The 22315-nt window shown below is 35.7% G+C and overlaps 1 protein-coding gene across 1 annotated transcript in view; it reads left to right on the forward strand.

The window, feature by feature from the left end:
• LOC145668397 (interleukin enhancer-binding factor 2 homolog) overlaps window positions 1–22315 on the forward strand; it is a 66715-nt gene that overhangs the window by 26135 nt on the left and 18265 nt on the right. The window contains exons 3-5 of the mRNA XM_081736189.1: window positions 12324–12452; window positions 16958–17126; window positions 21625–21787. Of these exons, the coding sequence (XP_081592315.1) occupies window positions 12324–12452; window positions 16958–17126; window positions 21625–21787 (461 nt within the window). The remainder of the gene's footprint in view (window positions 1–12323; window positions 12453–16957; window positions 17127–21624; window positions 21788–22315) is intronic.

Consider the following 22315-nt stretch of genomic DNA (forward strand, 5'->3'; position numbering starts at 1 on the left):
CGGAAGTTTCTAAAGAAATATGCAGGGTTGCAAACCAATACATGAAATCACTAGAAAAAGTACAGAAAATTACACTTTTGAAGGGGCTGTATTTGGAATGACATAAATTGGGGGTTCATAAGTTTTGTGCTGAAAATACTATTTCATGTAAAGAGTCTGTAGAAATATCCACAGCTATTGATACCATTGGCATCGTAGATTTATGGGGGTCCGAAAGTTGAAGTTTGTGATTTTGATGCCATATTTGGGGCGTAATATCTCAGGAGGGCAAAGTGCTAAAAATTGCTGCTTAGACCACAAAGAAATTCTGTATCTGAATAAACTATTGCCAAAAAATCGTTACTGATATTAGATGGAGAAAAAAGTGAGGGCATGCTAAAAAAAAAAGCGAAGAAAGCACTCGCGTGACAATGATCGTAGCCCGGAAAAATTTAAATGTTTCATGCTAGATCTCAAAAACTATGCATGGTTCAGCAATTAGGCACGCTTTTTTTTTTGTTCAATTGTGCAAAAGTTTCCGACTGGCGTTTGTTCCATCTTTTTAGAACCATGGTCAATGCTACATCTACAGAGTGCGCAATTTATATTTGACCATCCGCTATAGCAGACAAATCAAAAGAGAGAGGAAAGGGAAACTTTGCACGAATCAACTATAAGGAGAGGGACATCTTTGTATGTATTAAACAGAAACACTCAACAAACAGTGTTGTCAACCCAATATAAAGTTTTATTGTTTCAAATGGCACTACGTCAGGTTATTACATATTTCAAATCAACGTGTCAAAACGTCAATTTAAAATACTACCTTTATGATTCAGTGTTGCAAACTAAGTATGTTATAGTATCAGAAACATCCAAAGTTTGGAAGCTTCTAACGCAAATACAGCATAACGGAGATGCACAGGATAATACACATCGAAAGTCCTTTAGTATTGGATATCGTGGTCATGGTACGACGTGTTTCGAGTGAATAGGAACGAAGTTAGCAGACCTTGATTTTTTTTTTTTTGAAAGCATTTATTTCGAAAAAAATGCTGAGATAAGTATCATATTTAGTTACTTGTGTGGTTTGTAATGGACGTGTAAATTATTTTAGCGTTTACAGCACTTCGATATCTCAAACCGTTCCGGAGATATGATAAAAGTTGCTGAAGTTTGCAACACTGCTTAAATCGCATAATGGCGAGAACTAGTTGTAATTACGGTTACTAAAAGCTATTGCTGTAATGGTATAGGAGAGAAGGAAAACAACAATCATTTTAATTGTTTTCCACACACGCCATTTTTGGATAGAATAGAAAGGTTTAACGCAAACTTGTGAACACATTAACTTCCGTAACTGGGATTAGATTTCAATGATACTTTACTGATACATTAAGTGCCTTCATACCGCAGTCAAGTTCGACGATGGGTGTCGTGAGTGCAAAGGGAGCTAACCCCCTTACCATTTAGACGTGGCAGTGGTCATGGAGCTAGAAAGATGGAACAAATGCCAGTCGCAAGCTTTTGCACAACCGATCACCCAAAAAAAGCGGGCCTAATTGCTGAATCATTCGTAGTTTTTGAGATCTAGCATGGAACATTTAAATTTTTCCGGGCTACGATTATTGTCACGCGAGTGCTTTCTTCTTTTTGTTAACATGTCCTCACTTTTTTCTCTATGTAATATCAGCCACGATTTTTTGGCAATAGTTTATTCAGATACAGAATTTCCTTGTGGCCTAAGCAGCAATTTTTAGCACTTTGCTCTCCTGAGATATTACGCCCCAAACATGGCATCAAAATCACAAACTTCAACTTTCGGACCCCCATAAATCTACGATGCTAATGGTATCATAGCTGTGGATATTTCTACAGACTTTACATGAAATAGTATTCAGCACAAAACTTATGAACCCCCACTTTATGCCATACCAAATGCAGCCCCTTCAAAAGTGTAATTTTCTGTATTTTTTCTAGTGATTTCGTGTATTGGTTTGCAACCCTGCATATTTATTTAGAAGCAAGAGTATATGTTCTCCGTGTATCTCAGTCTCCCCTAAATATTCGTTTTTGTTTGATGTTTGTTTGATACGTACGTCCTAAGCAACTGTAGTTTTCGTAAACGCTTGCAAATGCAAAAAAGACACTCCACCGACAACAAAGATGGTCGCCATTCAAGAACACTTGTAGGTACGACAACGTTAATGATATTATTGACTTTCTCATACACAAGGTTCATCACACTCCAATTTATATAATTTTCGGAGATGATCGAGCAATCATTTTCCCCATCTTTGGACCACTTCAGATGGATTGAGCCTAAAGCAAATACATATCAGTGTGAGTACATTAAGATGCAGACTTTAAAATGTGTGAGTTACAGGTTGCATAAACATGGGGCGAAAGTATTTAGATAAATCGACGCCTCCGTTTCTCAGTCACGTTAATTCTCAGTAGTTCATAAGAAGGCTAGTAGTTGTTGCTAGTTATTTTCTCCTACCTGACGCCAAGACAGATCACTAGCGGGCAGGAAATTTGCAGATGAATTGAAGTCTTGACGGGATTTGCGGGGGGAAGGGGAAAACTAATTTTACTAATCGTAATACGACATTTATTTAAGTGTTATACACAGAAATTGTACGATTTTCTGGTGGAAAATGAATGAAGTGTAAGTCGATCATTTTCTCTAAAACAATCGTAAACGTTGATTCATAGCTATTAAGCGAGTGTGTACAAATTCATCCATTTTATATAAAGGTTCCGTGTTTGATCTTCAGTGTTAGGGCCACTTGTAGTTAGGATCCACGTGATTATAATATCTTGCAAAGAGGAAGGAAGAACTTAAAAAAAGAAAAAAAAATAAATGAGAAAAAAACCTGTTTGCAAAGAGTCGTTGCTTATATGTCGTTTCATTGTTTATTTGATTTTATTCCATCTTCATGTAATCGAGTAGTTACAGAACATACATTTAGTGTCTGGTCTTGACACTGGGGCACTTCAGTTTTCGATGGGGCATATACTTTTTGGTGTTGATTCATCATCGGGAGGGAGTTTGGTAGCTACCTAAGTTAAAAGGTACCGAACTTTGGAGATAATCACCTCTGGAACCGATACACTAATCGTTCATTACATGGCTGGCCATAGCCTTTTTTTCCCTTAAAGTTGGCGTTCATTTTCTGCACCGAGGCTATACGTGATATGGAATTCGAACCGCCGTAATGCGTTCAGTGATTTTCCACCGAGAATCAAATCCGAAACTCCATCTCCAAAGACACACGCGTTGCCACTGAAGTAGGGGGGGTGAATAGCTGTTTTAGTAGTGGTTTGGGTCTGTGCTATTTCTCTTCAACCATACATAATACATTTCTAGAGTTATTTTTACATTTCCAGCAAGTGCGTAATTAGGAGTAATTGTTCATATAGTATGGGAACTATTTATTTTAAAATGTCCTTGCAAATTTTAAACTAATAGATTTAAAAAAAAAAAACGATTAAATATAGACAGAGGACATAGGGAATAATGGGGAGGAGAAAAGAGAATAATATTCATATACACTGTGTCCATAAAGTTCCGCAACCCAAAGTTTAATTGCATATATCTTGTGAACCAAGAACGATAAAGACTTGAGACTTGAAACAAATATAGGCGTGATCTATGGAGATATTTTCGAGATCATGTCCAATGTTGGAATTTGAACGTTTTTGTGTAGTAACGAAAGAAAGTACCGAAAGTGGAAAATTAAAAAAAAAAAAAAAAGAGTACAAAATTAAGATCAATATTCAATTGCAGAGAACTGATTTCCTGCAGGTGAATCCGTGTGTATATGTGCAGTATGCATCAATATTTATCCATTGGTCCGAAAATGTGGCAGATTCGATGCAGTGTTTCCATGTAAAAAGCCTATGTAATGCAAGTCCGTAAAGTTTTTTTTTTTTTTTTTTTTTTTGACAGAAACGCGACGCCTGCCAAGACTGTTGTAAAATTACTGCAACAGGTGTGTTTTAGGTTAATTAATGATAAGCAGTGAGAATTTGCATATAATTGATAACCTGAGTTTTTATACAAAAATTTGCGATAAAACAATTGCTCACCTACAGCTGGCAGCCATGGAATTCTCGTGAAGAGAAAAGGACGCTTTACTGCAAAAGTTAGGAAAATTTTGTGGTGACCACATCATCTTCAAAGATTTGTGGCCCTCCCGTTCTCCGGATTTAACATCACCTGACTTTTACTTATGGGGCTGCCTAAATGTGGTGTGCAAGAATAACCCCAGGACTATTGAGGAACTGGAGACAAACATTGAAACAGAAATTCAATCACCTGGAACACTCTCAGAAAAGGTGTCAAGAAACATAGTGAAGCGTGTAAATTTGTGTTTACAAGAGCGCGGCAGCCACTCCGAGCATTTGCTGTAAAGCGCCCTCGTCTTTCCACGAGGACTCCAGGGTTGCCAGCCGCAGGTATTTTTATCGCAAATTTTTGCATAAAACCTTAGTTATGTGAAAAGTCTCATTGCTTACCATTAAATAACCTAAAACACACCTATTGCAGTAATTTTTACAACAACAGGTTAGCTAGGGCCGCTTTTCTGTCAAAAAAACATCCATTTTACTGACTTGTATTGAATAGCCTTTTTACATGGCAAGACTGTACATATACACAGGGATTCACGCGCAAGAAATCAGTTTTCTGCAACTGAATATTGATTTTTCTTTTCATTTTGTACTTTTTTTCACTTTCGGTACTTCCTTTTGTTACTACATAAAAACTTTACAAATTGCAACATTGGTCATGATATTGAAAATATCTACATAGAACACGCGCACCTCATGTGGTTCTGATTCCACGTTAATCAGTAGGCCCACGTCTCATATAGCCTCGCTGCTGAAAGGGACGCTAAACTAAAATCAACAACAACAACAACAAGAACACGCGCACATTTGTTTCAAGTCTCAAGTCTTTATCGTTCTTGGTTCAAAAGATATACGCAATGAAACTTTGGATTGCGAAACTTCATGGACACAGTGTAGTATGTGAAGCATATATGGTCTCACAGCAATTTGCACCAATCATATTTCCAAATGTCCATCGTTAGCACGCGCGGAGTCGGGCGGGCCACTCGTCTATGGCAGCACGCACTGTCTCCAGAGGAATTGACGCCACTGCAGCCAGTAAAGAACGCTGCAAACTGGCAACTGTTGGATGACAGCTTCTTGCAGGCAATATCTTCAAGCAATGCCCACAGTTCGTAATCCAGGGGATTAGTCAGGGTTGCCAGAGGGCCAGTTCTCAGTTAGTGTTGTAAATAGAAAAAAAAACCGTTCGTATTTTTTCAGAAATGTTCGTTTTTTTAACAAAAAAAAACATTGCCTCTCGTTTTATTTCTAAATTTCGTTTTTTTTTTTCAAATAGTCATTTCTAATACATCTTACATCTGTTTAAATAATAAATATTTTTATGTAGGTATAATCACCGTAAAATGCAACATAAATTAAACGCTAGATACTAATACGCTACAAATATTTTACAATTTACATGAATGCCATAGCTATTAACAATTCGCGTTTCAGCAGTTTTCATCAATATCAACTAAGAAATAAATGTAGAAATGATTTTTTTTTGTGTGTGTGTGTGTGAAAGCAGGCCTTTAATAAGTACGAAAATAATGTCACGAACAGTATAAAATTCAAATAACTTGTCTAAAGGTAAAAACTAATAAAAATTTGCCTAATATTATTTTTCTAAATGTCATATATAAATAATTTGTCGACTAGATATATATGATATGCCGGCTCTACCATATATGCAACACGTGCATTTGCGTGGAGCGGCAAGTTTGGATGGTCCGGTAAAATCTGTCATAAGTATATTATTTAAATTAAATATTTCTTGTTGGAAACAGACTTCATGATGATGGTAGTTACATTTACTAAGCTGACCTTCTATTTGAATACTACATTCATAAATTATGTTTAGTTTGCATTTGTCAAGGCCACATGGACAATGCTAAAGCAAATGGTTAAAAAAATCCCAGCACAAATTGCTTGATTGTTGCCAAATGCAAGAATTCAGTTCTCGAATAGTAGTGAATATCTGTTCCAGTTAGTAAGTTATCACAGTTTTGATATGACAACTAGTCTTGTTTTTGTCAGAAACAAGTTCCTTTTCATTGAAGATAGAAACAAGTTTTTTTTTTTTTTTTTTTTTTTTTTTAATATAAATGTTAACAGATATTGAAGGGAAATTAAGAAATAAAGATAAAAGAGCTAGTTGCACTGGAATTGCAAACTGATACATTGAGATTGAAGCTCGATAGTGAATTCTATAAAAAGGATTACCATTTTTCCTCTGCAGGTGTGTTTGCTTTATCTTTCACTAACGTAATAGATTAATATATTTTTTTTTTAAAAAAAAAAAAAAGACACAACGGGATTGCATTTTTAGTAAGTATTTAAGCCTTTCTGAGTGCAACTGCACTTACCCTCACCTTTGTTGTTCATGCTGGAGTAGCATACTTAAAATCATGACTTTTAAGATTTGTTGTTTCTGGAGAAAGAGGGAGGCTTCAAATTATGCCATTACATGGGGCGACAAATTGACTAGGACCGGCCCTGATGACATGTATATAAAAGACATGAATATAGGATGACACAATTTGAAGTAATGCAGGGTGTTTCAAAATTAATATTTGGGTTTTGAAACTTTGTAGTATCTATTACAATTAACTTACAATTATAAATATTATATCAAATGAAAGAGCAACTCAAACAGTTTTGTACGCACGCATGTACATGCATTGTTTCTTCTGTCTGCCGTTAGAAAGAGCAAGCAGAAAAGATGTAGACTAGAGAGCAGAAAGTTTTTTTTTGTGTTTTAATAAAGACTGAATCTGTACAGTGCAACGGTCTGTGTGAAGAATATTAAGGAGACGCTTGCAACTACGTCCTTATCGTTTGCAGTTGCTACAGGTCTAAAGCCTACAGACTACGGTTTACGTGCCAATTTCGCAAGTGAAATATTGCTGCATAAAAAGAAGATTTTCTGGATCGTGTAGTCTTCAGTGATAAATAGACATTTCACCTAAGATCTAATGTGAACACTCATAATGTTTGTATCTGGCCGTCATCAAATTCTCAGGAGATGGTACACTTGAAATGAGACCCCTAAATTGAATGTGTTTTGTGCCATATGGCGGAAAGTTTATGGGCCTTTCTCGCCTATCGACTAGATGTGTGCCGTGTGACAAATGAATCTCACATTGAACACTTGTAGCAAAGATTGTTTGAGGTGCTCTTTTACTTGATGCATTGCTTATAATTGTACGTAAAATGTAATAAGTACTACGAAGACTTAAAACCCCAAAATTCATTTTGAAACACCCTGCATTTCTCACCAACAGTGTTGGAACTAAGATGTAAAACGGAGAGAAAATTTTCCTTATAAAGTTATTGTTTACAACAACTATATTATTGTTTACAACAACTATATTATTATTAGTCGAGACTATAACTACAACAAGAACACGAGTTAGTAGTCAAAAAAATGTAATCAAATGTATACTCGGTGGCCCAGGTAGCCAAAGTGGTACACACGGGTGTGTCATTTGTTTAATCCGCTCCTGTGTGGACACTAATTAAGATATCGGGATATTATTCCTGCAAAATATGGTTGGACTATAGTTTATCATATTATTTTTTTTTCTTCTGGTGTCGAATTTCCTTCTCAAATTTCGACCCAGTAAAAAATTCGAGAATTTTCTAATTTCGTATTTCCTTTACTTCTTTTTTTCCTGTAGCTTCCTTCGTTGTAGAAAGACCTCCTTATACTTGCCAGGTAGATACTTCGGATGGATACCTAACTGTTGACATCAATTAGACGGGCCTGCGCGCAGTGTTGCCAATTACGGAAATTAAAATTTTCCTAAATTTGGGGAAAAAATTAGAAATTTTTGTTTATAAATCCGTACCTATACGTCTGAGTGCAAGTCAACTTACGCCAATCGAACATTTGTCCTTACTTAACAAACGCAAGTACAGATCGTTACAATGGGGTAATTAGGGAACGCATGAAAAATTCGTATTTAGGTTCTAACCCTTGATTTTTCTAGTTTTTCCCTACTTTTCTGTTTACAGTAATATATTTTTGGTAATTAGAAGTTTTGTTCCTTAAATATCGTCGTATACCAATATTTAATTTAAGATAGTTTGCGTCTATCTGGTAGCAGTGTTACCAGCTACAGAATATTTTAATTCCAGATTTTAGGGGGAAATTTTGAAAAAAATTATGTTTTGTCTCTATTATTTCCCTCTTGTTGGCTATATCGGACCAAACATACCAGTATCTGGAAGTCTCGTCTTTGCTTTACACAACGCATTATAGAAAGTTTCAATAGGATAATTAGGGGAAGTACAGTAGACCTTGTTCTCTAATTGGGAAGATTACTGTGATTTTTTAAAAGGTAGAATGAGATATTTTTTATTGACATGCTTACTTTATTAGATATCGTCACAATACTTGTAAGATATATTAGAGGGATATCAAAGCTTATTTTAAGATAGTTTGTGTGTGTTTGATAGTAGTGTTGCCAGCTACAGAAAATTTTAATTCCAGATTTTAGGGCAAATTTTGGAAAAAAAAAATCCCTTTTTTATTTCTATTATTTCCTTCTTGTGGCTACATTCGAACAAACGTACCATTGTCTAACAGCCTCATCCTTAGCCTACACAGCGCACCATAAAAAGTTTCACTAGAATAATTAGGGAAAGTACAGTTGAGGTTTATAATAAACCATGTTCTGTAAGTGGTAAGAAAATGGTGAATTTCTGAGGTAGAATGAGATTTTTTAAAAAAATTCATGCTTACTTTGTTATATATCGCCATGATACTTGTAGGATATATTCTTGGAGTACTAAGGGCTATTTTCAGATAGTTTTCGTCTGTCTGATGGCAGTGCTTCCAGCCAAAACAATTAATTCCCGCTTTTAGGTGAAAAATTCGGAAAATTTCCCTTTTCCCCTCTATTATTACCCTCTTGCTGACTACATTGAAACAAACGTACCACTACCTGAAAGCTTCCTCTTTTCCCTACAGAACGCACCATAAAAAGTTTCAATAGGATAATTAGAGAAGCTGTAGCCCCGGCATATTTGATTTTTGCTTGTGTATGGCGTAAAAAGTGTCAAAATTTCGTGTATGACAGAATTTTTTCTTTCCCTCTTTGGATGGAAGCAAGCAATATCAGGATTTCACTGTACCTTGTCAACACACCAAAGATTTTTTAAACGACTTAAACCCATATAGCAGCAGTGGTACTAGATACAAAAAATTTTGAAATTCGGTGAGTGAATTTTTTGTAAATTTTCACCCCTACATTTCCCTCAATAATTTCCCACCCATTGGCAACACTGCAATGCAACTTACACCAAAAGATAGCCACATCTATTTTCTAAAAAACAAGGCCTTAACCATATCAATCGAATGAATGGTTTTTGAGCAATAAGTCACTAACTGGAAATGTAGGAAAACGCCAAAAATGACCTGGGACCGAAAGGAGTAATCACACAATTTTGCTAGTATATAGGTGCAAATAAACAAAAGATTTGTAAGTTACCAGGGCTTCTACTCAAGTTCTGTTGATTATTTCAATAATCTGCGACGTAAATCAATAAATAATAGTTGCCAGAAAAAAAAACAGAGATTTGAAAAAAAACATGAAAAAGAACGATGTTTTTTATTGAAAAAAAACTTCACAGAAAAAAAACAGTTTTTTTACAACACTATTCTCAGTGGATATGAAGTCAGGCACATTGTGCGGCAGCCACTCCTGGGTTTTTGCCTTGTGAGCAGGAGCCGAGTCTTGCTGTAAAGTCCGTGTGGGTGTTCTGAAGAGGATGGTGGTCAAGTGCTTCACTATATGCTCCAGTACAGTGTTTTGGTATAGCTGGGCACTAATTTTCACTCTTTTCTCACACAAATGAAGACGTGTGGTGCCAGCATAACTCACTCCCACCACACCATGACGTACGCGGGATGATGGGCTCTGAAATTTCGGAACTTTGTCCCTGGCTTCTTGAGCTGGTGACGCATACACCTAATCATTTTGGCGATTGAAATCCTCTTGGATAGTGAACAACTTCTCATCGGTGAACAGAATCTTGTCTGTGCCGATTTTGCACGTACCGCTGAAGCAGACGTTTACTTTTACGGTTCCTTTGCTCCACCAGAAAGTGTCCCGTTGACCATCAAATACCAAGATCGTCCCTGAGTAGCCTGGATATCGTTAATTTGGAGATGTTCATCTCACGAGCCATTACTGTCTGCTTCCGTACGGATTTCCCCTCAGCCACTGCTTTCATAGCTTCTGGATTCCTTGCACTTCTTGGTCGGCCAGCTCTCGGGCGATCTTGAACAGACTCAGTATTAAAGACTGCCGGATGGTGCGGTACACAAACATGCGACTGTTGTTAAACTTTTTGGTGTGTTAAAAATTTCACTCGCTAGTTTTCCAACTTCGTGTAGCGTTATCACTACCACCCTGTTTTCGTACTCAGCCCATTTCCATTGTGCGTATACGGGTTACGTGTATCCCTTTCTACAGAAGCACTCTCAATGCATGATCACACTTTTCACCACTAGGTTCGTTTTTTCTACTCACAACAAACACTGTTGCAGCATTTGGTACTTTTGTAACATTATTTATAGCTAGACTAGGTGTAAATTTATATTCATTTATATGCATGGACGATATAATTCTCATTCTTTCTTTCCACGTGTAAGTAAAGAAGGCTTAGTTTGGGTAAAATATCAAGAGGGAGGAAAAAACTCAGAATGGACATAGATCTTGAAATAACAATCCCATTTATGGAGAGATTATTTCTGCCTCTGAACCGCTTAGAGTAGCAGAACATCTGTAAATGAAGTATCAGAAAGTTCGATGTGAATTAAAACGCATGGTACGAATGGAAATAGATGGATTTGACAAGCTCTCTTTCCAGCTAACAGCAGAAGTTTTCTGGTTGTATCATTATCAATGTAGTACTAGTTATGTATATTTGTTACATAAACTCGATCTGACCAGCTTTGTTTGCTTAATCTTCGAAAGAGAGAGAATAGTTTTCACATCCATCGTTACTTTTTTTCTTTCTTTTTTTTTTTCTTAAATATGTTGCACACAATATTCTCTGTTGGACATTATCTATTGAAGAAGTATAAGTAGTACATTTTGATTCCATCCCAGATCATCATAACTAATTTTTTGCAGATATTTCGTTAGATTTAGAGACATTTCTCTGTTATTTAAGTCACCGAAGTCCAGAGCTAAAGGACTTCTTTTTAAAGGCAGCTGGGATTCAGTGACTTATTTCTATCTATCTATATATCTATATCTGTGTATATATATATATATATATATATATATATATATATATTATATTTAATTATTGCTGTTTGTATATCATTCCTACCTCCATATAGAGATATTTCTGGTTCGAATCTCTCAGCCATCTACCTTGACAGGATTACCCACATTAGGAATGTGCCTGGGACCGCGATGGCTCTATGTTAGTGCTTTCACCTCTGGTGCAAGGGGTTATTAGTTCGATTCCAGCTCGCGTCAAGTGAGCTTTGTGCTGGACAAACACCGTGTGCGTGGTTTTTTCGGGGTTCTCCCGTTTCCTCCCACTTTCTTCATTCCTTCATTTCTCATCATGACTGTCCTTTTTTAGCTAGTCGGCTTGTGAGACGTAAAACTTCATTTCATTTTTACTAGGAATGTGCCAGGATAAAAGGTAGTGGAACATCCCCCATTCGAGACAGACCAATAAAACACAGGCAAAGGTAAAAGTCACTTTGCTTAGACCTCCGTTAACTTCAGATTTTCTTAAGTCCCTATTTTACAGAGACTGGCTAAACCCAGGTCTAATCGGGACGAGGGTGGAACGAGAAATACTCCCGCTTCATTGGGGATCGTGCCTAGGCTGTCCAGTTGGTAGGCAATCATCCTATCTACGACGCCACTGCGGTTGTAAATGGTGGGATGGTACTTACAATATGTATATATGTGGCTGGTCAATTTCTTTTCAAAAATTCGTTCTTACTCTTGTTTTTAGTGTAAAATGTGACGTGCAGTAATGTGTGAAATTTCCTGATTGATAATAATAAAAATAAGCTATTCAAAATTCGTGAATTTAAAGATTAATTGCATTATTTATGTACGTATTTGATGAAAATAGACCGTATTTAATCATCACAATATCATACATATTACTAACTGAATAATGGGAAAGGAAGGTGAAGTTCTAGTGGATACTTGTGTATTAATATAAGAACTATGTACTTACAGGCATTGCTGAAGAGAAACACTGATCTGTCACCAACACCACAGGAGCAAACCTCAATATTAAATCTAGTCACTAAAATACAAGGTGTAATGGACAACTTGATCGTGGCACCTGGAAACTTTGATGCTTGTGTAAGTATTCTCTTTCGTATTTAACTATAAATTTTACATAATCATTTTATGGAAATTTCTGTACAAGGTAAGTATTTACAAATAAATAGTGGGCGGCCAAACATGATACTTCGCTAAGGTAGCTAAATGGAGTCGCACACTATGGAGTTAACATTGGCAGTCTGTGACTGGCCTTGCTTGGTTAATGCCCCGTTTTCTTGAGCCAAGAATGACATCAAAGTCATGGGTGTATATTTTCTTTCTTTTTTTTTATTTCAGCATGTGTGCGTTACTCGAACTTGAGGGATTAAAACGAAAGAGGAAAGATTTGTTTTATGAACAAGTACTTTGGTCGGAAGAGTTCGTAGTGCCTTCACTAAGTTGGCTTACGTTTTTTAAACGTAAATTTTCTTCTTTTTCTTTCATCGTCTGTGGTAATTATATTCTATGATTGAATGCAGCAGGGAGTTGTCGAGGTTATAAAGGGAACTCTGTTGATAGAAATCTGTGCTCTGTTATGGTCTGTAAAGTAAAATAGTCCGAGATGAAGTTAGTTTGTGGGAGAGAAATGATGCTTTTGGAAGGGGAAGACGGAGATGAGTGGGTGTGCGTGTGTGGACTACGATTGCCAGAAGCGTTGGAACAGATGAGCTGAAAGTCTGCTGCATCTCTGAAATGGTGACGGTGGTTGGAGTGTGTCGCGGGAGGAGAGAAAGGGGGTGGAGAGCAGGTTCAAGGTCAAGCATTCAGAAGCTGTGTGGGTGGGGAGTTGAAGAGGCCGCAGAAAGCTGTTTCCCAGAGTTTATGTTCTCACGCGTGATATTTTTCCTCTAATGTATTAATTCCACATTCAATGAGAGAGAGAGAGAGAGAACATTTCACTATTGACATCGAATGGAGTAGCTTAGTAATAGCGTACCGGCTTAGTAATTTTGAAGTATCTGGTTCGAGACCTAATATTGACAGTCACTTGTGCTTTCGTCAAAATTCCAATTAAATATCGGAATAAGAGCTTCTTGATTAAAGAGTTACCGTTCCTATCTTCAGTGCGGATGACCCCTTTGCAATTACCGTTGGGAAGTTACGTTGTTCGGATCCATGTGAACCTATAGCTTCATGTCTTATAAAGCCTCTGTGTTGAACACTGAACTCCAATCAACAAGCGAATATTGTAATTTTATCTTACACATATCTCTCGTATAAGTCTCTTCCAGTGCTCATAACATCCATGTTGAGTAATAAAGCGGTTATCAAAGAACGGAAGGCCGTATTACTGAGGCATTGGATATCCCAGCACGTCTATGGGCCCGGCACCAGGGCGGCAATTTTTAAAAAACGACAAAACTATTGAAAATACATATTTCATAAACAACTGCCGTAACTACGATAATATTGTAGCAGATTACTCGTAGCAAATATTGTCATAAGTCAGTTGGTTATTGTGGAAGTTTGATCAGTTGTTTGTGGATCTGCTGAAAAGGCGGCAGTAGGCAGCTCGACACTCGTACTTTCAAAATTGGCGGGGCGTGTATTTATTTATTTATTTATTAAACAAATATCAGATACAGCCCGGAGGCCATTTTACACTGGATATATAACAATAAGGGAAAGAAGTAGGGAAAATCCCAGTTAGGATGGTTGGTGGTGATCGAACCCACAAGCTTCCGAATGCGAACTTAACGCAGGGGTGGTAATTTCGCTAGGGCCCATAGACGCAAAACATTGAAATCCGGTACTGTGCATATGTTTTCTCTTGAAAGTATCCCGTTTCTCCCGCTTTACTAGCCACAACTTTTCTGAATCCACTGTTTGGATTACTAATAATTACCTGCGGATCATACTCTTCGGTGCAGAATCATTCCTTATTGTTAGTGTGCATATTTATTATTATATACCGCATTTTGCGGATTAGGGAATATGTCAGATCCACTTTCATTTGAAGCGATTATAGTACCATACGGTACTCAGTAATAATGCAGGGCACGGTGGTTCAGTGGTAGAGTGCCCACCTCTGATGTGAAGGATCCCTGATTCGATCGCAGATCATGTGTTTGTTGTTGACATCGTCATGATATGAATAATAAAACAACACAATAATATGCAAAATTGAGTGTAAAAGAAATAATACTATTTTATATATTAATATGGTAGCATATCAAAAAAGATATGTATCATATATTCAAAACTGATATACAGTTAGGGTTGAAAATATTACATCATATAAAAGGTAAAGGGCTTAAAACTTTACGTCATTACAGGTAATTTAGCCGGGTTCGATTCCTGACTGGATCTCATGTCTGCATCCCATGCTAAGCTGGAGGTCCACGTCTCATATAGCCTCGCTGCTAAACGGGACGTTAAACCTCGTTTCAACCTATCAACAGATGATTTGATACCAATCATAGTCTCCTTTGTTAGAATGACGAAACATCTTAATGAGGCAGTTCTTCACTAAAATATTCGCTGAATGAGAGAAGTATAATCTTCAGAGTGAGTAAGGAAGGGAATGTGGTTCTTGCTCTAACATTCGTCATTTTCAAACATTACATGCATAGAAGATGCACAGTCAATAGTGCCTCGTATTCCGATCTCCAAAAATCATCTTAAACCTGCTATACGAAGTTACGAAACGGACTACTGACAATAGGTGTGTTGCAGCGTGTCAGTGCTTGGCTTTCCGTACAGCGGTTACAGTCATTAAAAACCTTCATTTTGAACTAGGGAGAAAGGAGTTCTAATCCCGTGAAGTGCAGTAAGTGGTGCATGGTTGATTTCGAAGCAAACAACAACAAACAAAAGACACTTTGAGGCACTTTGTAAGCGATGGAAAATTATATTGAGCGTGGGAGGGGGGAGGGTGTTGGATTATGTAGGAAAATAATATTTATGTGTTTCTCATTCCCGCAATAGTTCTTTAAAATGTTTTTAAGGCTTTCTTTGGAAGACCTTCGTATAAAGGAGTTTGATAAACCTAGCTTCGTAAAAATTCATAAAATTCAAAATTTACTAGAACATGGTTACTAAATAAAGGTATATAAATGAAATATTAGATTGTTATAATATTAATCTATTTTAGAATTGTCATTGCATATGAAACAGGGTTGGCTGGTTTAAACCAAGGTGGTATAAACCATGGTTTAAACCAAGGTTTAAACCAGCTGGTTTTTTCAAAAAAAAAAAAAAAAAAACTGGTTTAAACCAAAAAACAAAAAATGTTCGCAAAAGTGTAAGTGTTTGTAAAATCTTGATGAACACACATTTGTGGGTTATCACGTTTCACTCCCGTATATTATTCGTATTATATTCAGACCTAAATTCCCCATTTATTACTCAAAAAGTTATACTACAAGAGCAACTTTTTTTAAAAAAAGTTTATAAATGTTTATTTTGTGATTTTTTGTAGTTGTTATTATTATGTAATTGCAATCGAAGAAAAATTCTAAATATTGTTTCGTTTCAATGTTTACTATTGATAAAATACATCGAAAATGCCGTACTTTTTGTGTGTGTGTGTGGGGGGGGTCATACAGACCCCACGAGAGGCATTTAGTGAAATAAGTATCTTTGGTATCTATTTATGTATAAATGAGTCTGAGCCAAAGTGGACTCAAATAATTCCGATCTTTATTCACTTTTCTTATTGATATGCAGATTAAGTCGGTGTATTTCTTTAATTTGGACCAATAAAAGTCGTTGTTAACTAACTTGAACTAAATTAGTTCTTCTGTACTCCGTAGTACTTTGAAATTGTTCATATGTAATTCTGTGTAATGGTTTCACTTGTGCAACTGTTTATCTTTTTGTCCTTCTGAAATGACTCGTGACAGTTATATTAAGAAGCATGTAAAGATCAGTGCAACGTATTTTTTATCAGGATTCTTTCGTGAGTGAGTCGGGAGACGTATCGCATTTGTGGTCAATTAGTCCTGGTTCCGAGTTCAAATGGAGGACAATTTCTGTCGGATGTAACTCGAGAAGCTGTTTTTATTCCGCTTTAAGCTTATGTGACCCCTTCCAGCATAACCCGGTTGTTGCATAATAACATCAAGGCGAAACAAACTTATTTCTGTCCATATATGATATGAATATATAGAGCAAATTATTTAAACCATAAAAACCTGGTTTAAACCAAAAAAACCGGTTTTTTGTTTTTTTTAAATAAAAACCATGGTTTTTGCCAACCCTGATATGAAATTACCACGTATAAATGTACAATATTACTTTATCATTTTAGAAATTCTTTAAATATTTCTTTCTTTTTTTAAAAAATGTTTTTGTTTCCTATTGTCAGCAATCAATAAAAACGATCGCTCCATTCAAAATTGATTGTCTTCTAATAAAGTACGAAATATGGATGGACATCATAAAAGCTAATTTAATTGAAAGTATATATACCTATACTGCAAGAGTTCAGGTTTCTAGGATTGTTAAAATTCGATTAATTACTCGAATAATTCTAAAAATATTAGTGAATTTATTAAAATTATTTAAAATTTTTTTTAAAAAAATTGTATTTTCTTGCACAGCAATTAGAAGAAGTTCGTCAAGTTGGCTCTTTTAAGAAAGGAACGATGATGACTGGCCATAACGTGGCTGATATTGTTGTCATTCTTAAAACACTGCCTACAAGAGAAGCTGTCGAGGCTCTTGGGGTTAAAGTTCAAGAGGATCTCAAAGTACAGGACCCACAAGAAGGTAAGAAACACTATTTGTATGTTTATTAATATCGTATTTTTGTATGAAGCGTGCTTTTGCCATTTGAAATTAAATTAAATGAAATCTTGAAGTTTTTCGCCCCACGATTATGCCGGCTAGACTAAAGGAGACGGTGATGATGAGAAATGAATGAAATGATGCAATGAAAAAGTGGGAGGAAACGGGAGAACCCACGCGCATAGTGTTTGCCCATCACAGAGCTCACTTGGTGCGAGCTGGGATCGAACCAAGAACCCCATGCACAAGAGGTGAACGCTCTACTACAGACACCGCGGCCCCGCTTTTGCCGTTTGAGGTAGCATACATTTGTGCATAATTGAAAAGTGACCGATTTAATGAAGTTCAGCGTGTTTTTCTCTGAAGGTTAGAAAACAAGCTGATTGCCTGAGGTTGAAATCCCTTGAGAAAAGAGGACAAAATCTACTGGAGGTCCGCACATATGAACTTGTGATTAAAAGAAAAAAAACTTCATAACTTTCGTAAAAATATTAGATTTTAAGGCTATATAGTGCGGGTTTTGTTTGATACTTACCAATCATGTACACTTCTTGAACTTGGAATCTGTCAAACATCATGAGAGCGTGAAAATTTATGTTTAAAAGGAGAGAATTCATCCGCAAACTTAGAAAGTTTCCATATATATATATATATATATATAATATAGTATAATGAAATAAAAATAATATTGTATGATAATGTTCGTAAAAGGTGTTCAATTTTGATGCAATATGGTATGTATATATTCTTTGTAACAGTTTACTAATAAATAATATTTTTCTTACTTTATACGTAATTTTCTCTTTTATATGTTACATTTATGCCCACAATTCGAATAATAAGATAAGTCACCACTATCATGCACCACAAGAACTAGCAATTGCATAGTCTGAAAATTAGACACATCTAATACACTTCACCAAAACCTTTTATTCTCAATTCTCCATTAATAATAATTTTTTTAGTTGTCATAGCAACTTTTAAACAAATAACTCTATCTTGTTCCTGTAGCTACCATTACATGAAGATCTATCTGATATCAACATAAATATATTTTATATTCTTTTTTCTTCTTCTTCACAACAGATTGTGTACTTTTAAGCACCGTTGCCCAAAATAACTACAAGATAAAAATGAAAGTAATTCACTGATATACAATATCGTTGTATCTTTGAGACTTCCCAACCATACCTACTTCGCGATGTTGGAATAAATCAAGAATGAGAGAGAGAATTTACCTCTCCAATATATATTTCACGTTTTTTAAGGTGTTTTCTTGTTGTTTCTTTGGTCCTCACTGGAAATTATTAAGAGTTTCTAAGGACGGGGCATGTTATAATAACAATAGTGGTAAGATAACGTAAAATAATAATAAATTTCAGCTATGGTGCTGTGTAAAACATTCCAGCTGATATATATATACTTATATGCGAATATTTATTTATTTTTGTTTGTTCGTTTGTTTGTTGAATTCTAAAAATCCATAAATCACAACTAGATTCTTAAAATTCATGATGGTAATCAGGGTGGGAAAAAATCGTGATTAAAAAAAAATTTTGTTGACTTTTTTTTATTTAAATCGATTTTTTTGATTTAAATGAAATCTTTCTCCCCGTATAATACAAGTCGCGAACTGAAGAAAAAGCATTAGTATTAGTATTAAATGCTAATTATGCCATTTAAGTGAAAGTATTCGGGTTGAATTTTGAATTATCCCTAATCGTTAACCTGTATCAATCCCAATGTTTTGGTGTGGGAGACATGGGTTCGATTCCCGGTGGGAGCTCTATGTGGTTCGAATTCCACGTTAATCAGTAGGTCCACGTCTCATATAGCCTCGCTGCTGAACGAGACGTTAAACCCAAAGTGAATAGACTTTCCGTCAAGCAGCTACAGCATCATCCCTATTTATCCTAGGATCATGGTACATACATCTCTCTCTCTTTAGAATAGAACAGCTATTGAAACGGTAACATTCACATTTCCCTATCATGTCCCTGAAGCGGGAAATTTTGAGAGTAATCGGCTTTTTTTTTTTTCTGTTTAAAAAAAATGATCCCATCTGTATTCCCCTGTGTTAACGCACAGATCTCAAAATCAACTGGGAAATACTAAGGGGTGTACTAAATGTGTGTACAAAATTTCAAGCTTCTATCTTGAGTAGTATGGGTGAGGAAACTATTTAACAATGAGCTAAGAACATTCCCACAATGCCCCGGATGTAATATAAAAATTTCCTGACATCCTTATTTGTCCTAGGATCATGATTTTTACATTATTCTCTTCAGAATAAAACAAATTTTAAAACGGTATCCTTCAAATGTCTCCATCATGTATCTGGGGTGGGTAAATCACGAAAAAAGGAATTTTCTGTTAAAAATATTTTTTTTTTCTTTCTTCTTTAATTTTTACCTCTGTGGACCCTTCCCCCTGTTTTAAGGCAGAGATCTGACACAAATCTGAAAAATACTGAGGTGTGCACTGAGTAAATGTGCAAAATTTCAATCTTGAAGGTGTAAAAGTAAGCCCGCGAAAAATAATATTCCCCAAATACCCCAGATTCCCGTATAAAACAGGATGTCAAGTAACAGTTTCCTGAGACATCCCTATTTATCCTAGGAGCATAGTATGTACATCATTTTCTTCAGAATAGAACAGCCGTCCAAACGGTACCATTCATATGTCTCCATCTGAGGCGGGAAAATCACGAAAAAAAGTTATTTTTTGTTAAAAATATCCTTTTCTTAAACACTTTTGCCCCTCTGGACCCCGCTGTTTCCATCCAGAGATCTGAAAACATGTAAAAATTATTAAGGAGTGCACTGAACGAGTGTGTAAAATTTCAGTCTTCTGAATGCAAAATATAACCCGCCAAAAGATAATAATAATACACACAACCAAAAATAACTTGTTAAATTTATATCATCATCACACAGTATACCTCAACGCAGAAATGCGTGAAAGCATATGTAACGTGTTCTAAAATGCCTCCAGTCTTGAAGAAAACGAAGTAAAAACCGTTATTGGTACTTTTTTAATCGAATAATGAAGATTCTACCCTATCACCTAAAAATAGGTGATATAATTTAAAAGGTTAAGCATTAAGGAAAAAGTACGGCAGCGTTTATCAAAATGACACTTTTTTTTTTCACAAAAATTACTGATACTTGACAGGGACCTATTTTTAAAAACTCAGAACTAGCTTGCGGCGTGAAATACATAAATTTCGCCTAAAGTTATAAAATTAACAAAAAAAAAAAAAAAAAAGGAAAGGGGATAGGACCCCTCTAAATACGCCTATAATTGGGAACAAACAAACAGACACGCACAAAAAAGAATTTTCGTCTTAAATGTCGATGGTGATTTCCCCGTTGGAATAGTTAACGATTTTAAAACCCAAACCCAATGTTACGAAAGGAAGAAAGCAGGATTGCTCCGTTACCTGTTCAAAACGGGATTTTCCCTAATCATCCTCTGCATGACACTTGTTTTCATACTGTACTGTACATTTGAGTCTCATTGTATTATGATTACCGGTATTAACTTCCATAATCGATATAACAGAACAGAAACGGGATTTTACTTATTTTCACTTTAAATTAATTTATTTCGGAATTCGATTTAAATCAACGATTTTTATTTAAAAAATCAAGTGATTTAAATCAGACTGATTTAAGTCAATCCACCCTGTTAGTAATTAGAGAGAATGTGTGCAGTTAGTATTACCTTTACACCCGTGGTCATCTTCTTTCAGTTTATGTTTCGACTCGCTCGGGAGTTATCTTCACAACCACTTATTTTTTGCTAGCTAAGACCCCTATAACAATCGTTGTCTTAGTGTATGAGCCTTGTGAAGAAAACTGAATTCCAGGACTAGATTTCTTTAACGCTTATTACGCTTTTAACACTTCGTGTGTAATTATTATCCGTCTGCTACCACACAAACAAGGACTGCTATTTCTTATAGCGATTTTTACATCGAATATTATTTTCCTGATGTTAGTTTTTACTTGTCATTCTGCACATTGGTTTCCATGTATGCTTATTCACTGTCTTAATTGAAATTTAATATATTTACAAATTCAATATAAATTCCTCATTTTCTATTTAAATATTCTCCTTTATTTATTCAAGGACTAGACCCAAAAGACGTCCAGGTGACATTTAATATCATGTGTACTACTGTTGGCCATATCAATATTGTTGTCAACTTCAAACTGTGATAAGTTTCGGATTTGGTAATTTTAAAAATCCCTGGAAATGAACATTTGAAACAGTACCATTTAAATAAAACTTAAACTAAATTTATCTTTTAAATTCTAAGATTAGAGAATTGTATTCTAGTGGATTGTTTATTCGAAAGTTCGTACACAGATATTTATAGAAACAAAAAGCGTTTATTAACCCAGGTATATAGAGAATTCATATACTTTCATTATCAGAATTTTTACTTATTTGAATGTCAATGTTTTATTTACAGTATTATCTATGTTAACAAACGACCGAGGATTTGAGATCAGCAGCGCTGATGCAACCGTACGAGTTCTTGTTACAACCGTTCATCAGAACATGCGGAAGTTGGACCCTGATCTTCATCTGGACCAAAAAATATTGCAGAGCCACTTAGCGGCAATTAGGCACAGGTATGTTTGAAGATATCTACGAGATTAATGATGCTACGTATTGTCAGATTCACATTTATTTTTTTCATTTCAATGAATTTTTACATCTTATTATTTTGTACTTTAGATTTTTTTATTGGTAGTACAATTTATTTTATAACATTAATGTATAATAAACCAACTATTGAATTATTAAGTTTCCCCGATAGATACAGCCGTCACATATGCCATCGTTGTCTCTTGCAGGGAAGATTGCCTCCTACAGTGAAGTTCGCGGTAGATTTCCACTAAAAGGTTCGCCCATATCGTTGAAGTGGTCTAAATGCAAGTAGCCAGACAAAGACTGGCCTAAAAAAAAGTCACCAATTCGTCCAGTAATCGTATTGACTGGGAATTCATAGCTTGATCGTAATTCTAGCGTTGCCATAATGACTAGCAGTTGGAATTCTGCAAGTAGAGCAACTGCCCTCTTCATACTAGAGTACAATTTTTAAGATTGACAGTCCTTTTCCTTAATAAGAATTTGACATCTATCGAGCCTTTTGCGGT

The sequence above is a fragment of the Thermobia domestica genome, chromosome 13 (genome assembly GCF_964235325.1).
Source record: "Thermobia domestica chromosome 13, izTheDome1.hap1.1, whole genome shotgun sequence".
Lineage (NCBI taxonomy): Eukaryota > Metazoa > Arthropoda > Insecta > Zygentoma > Lepismatidae > Thermobia > Thermobia domestica.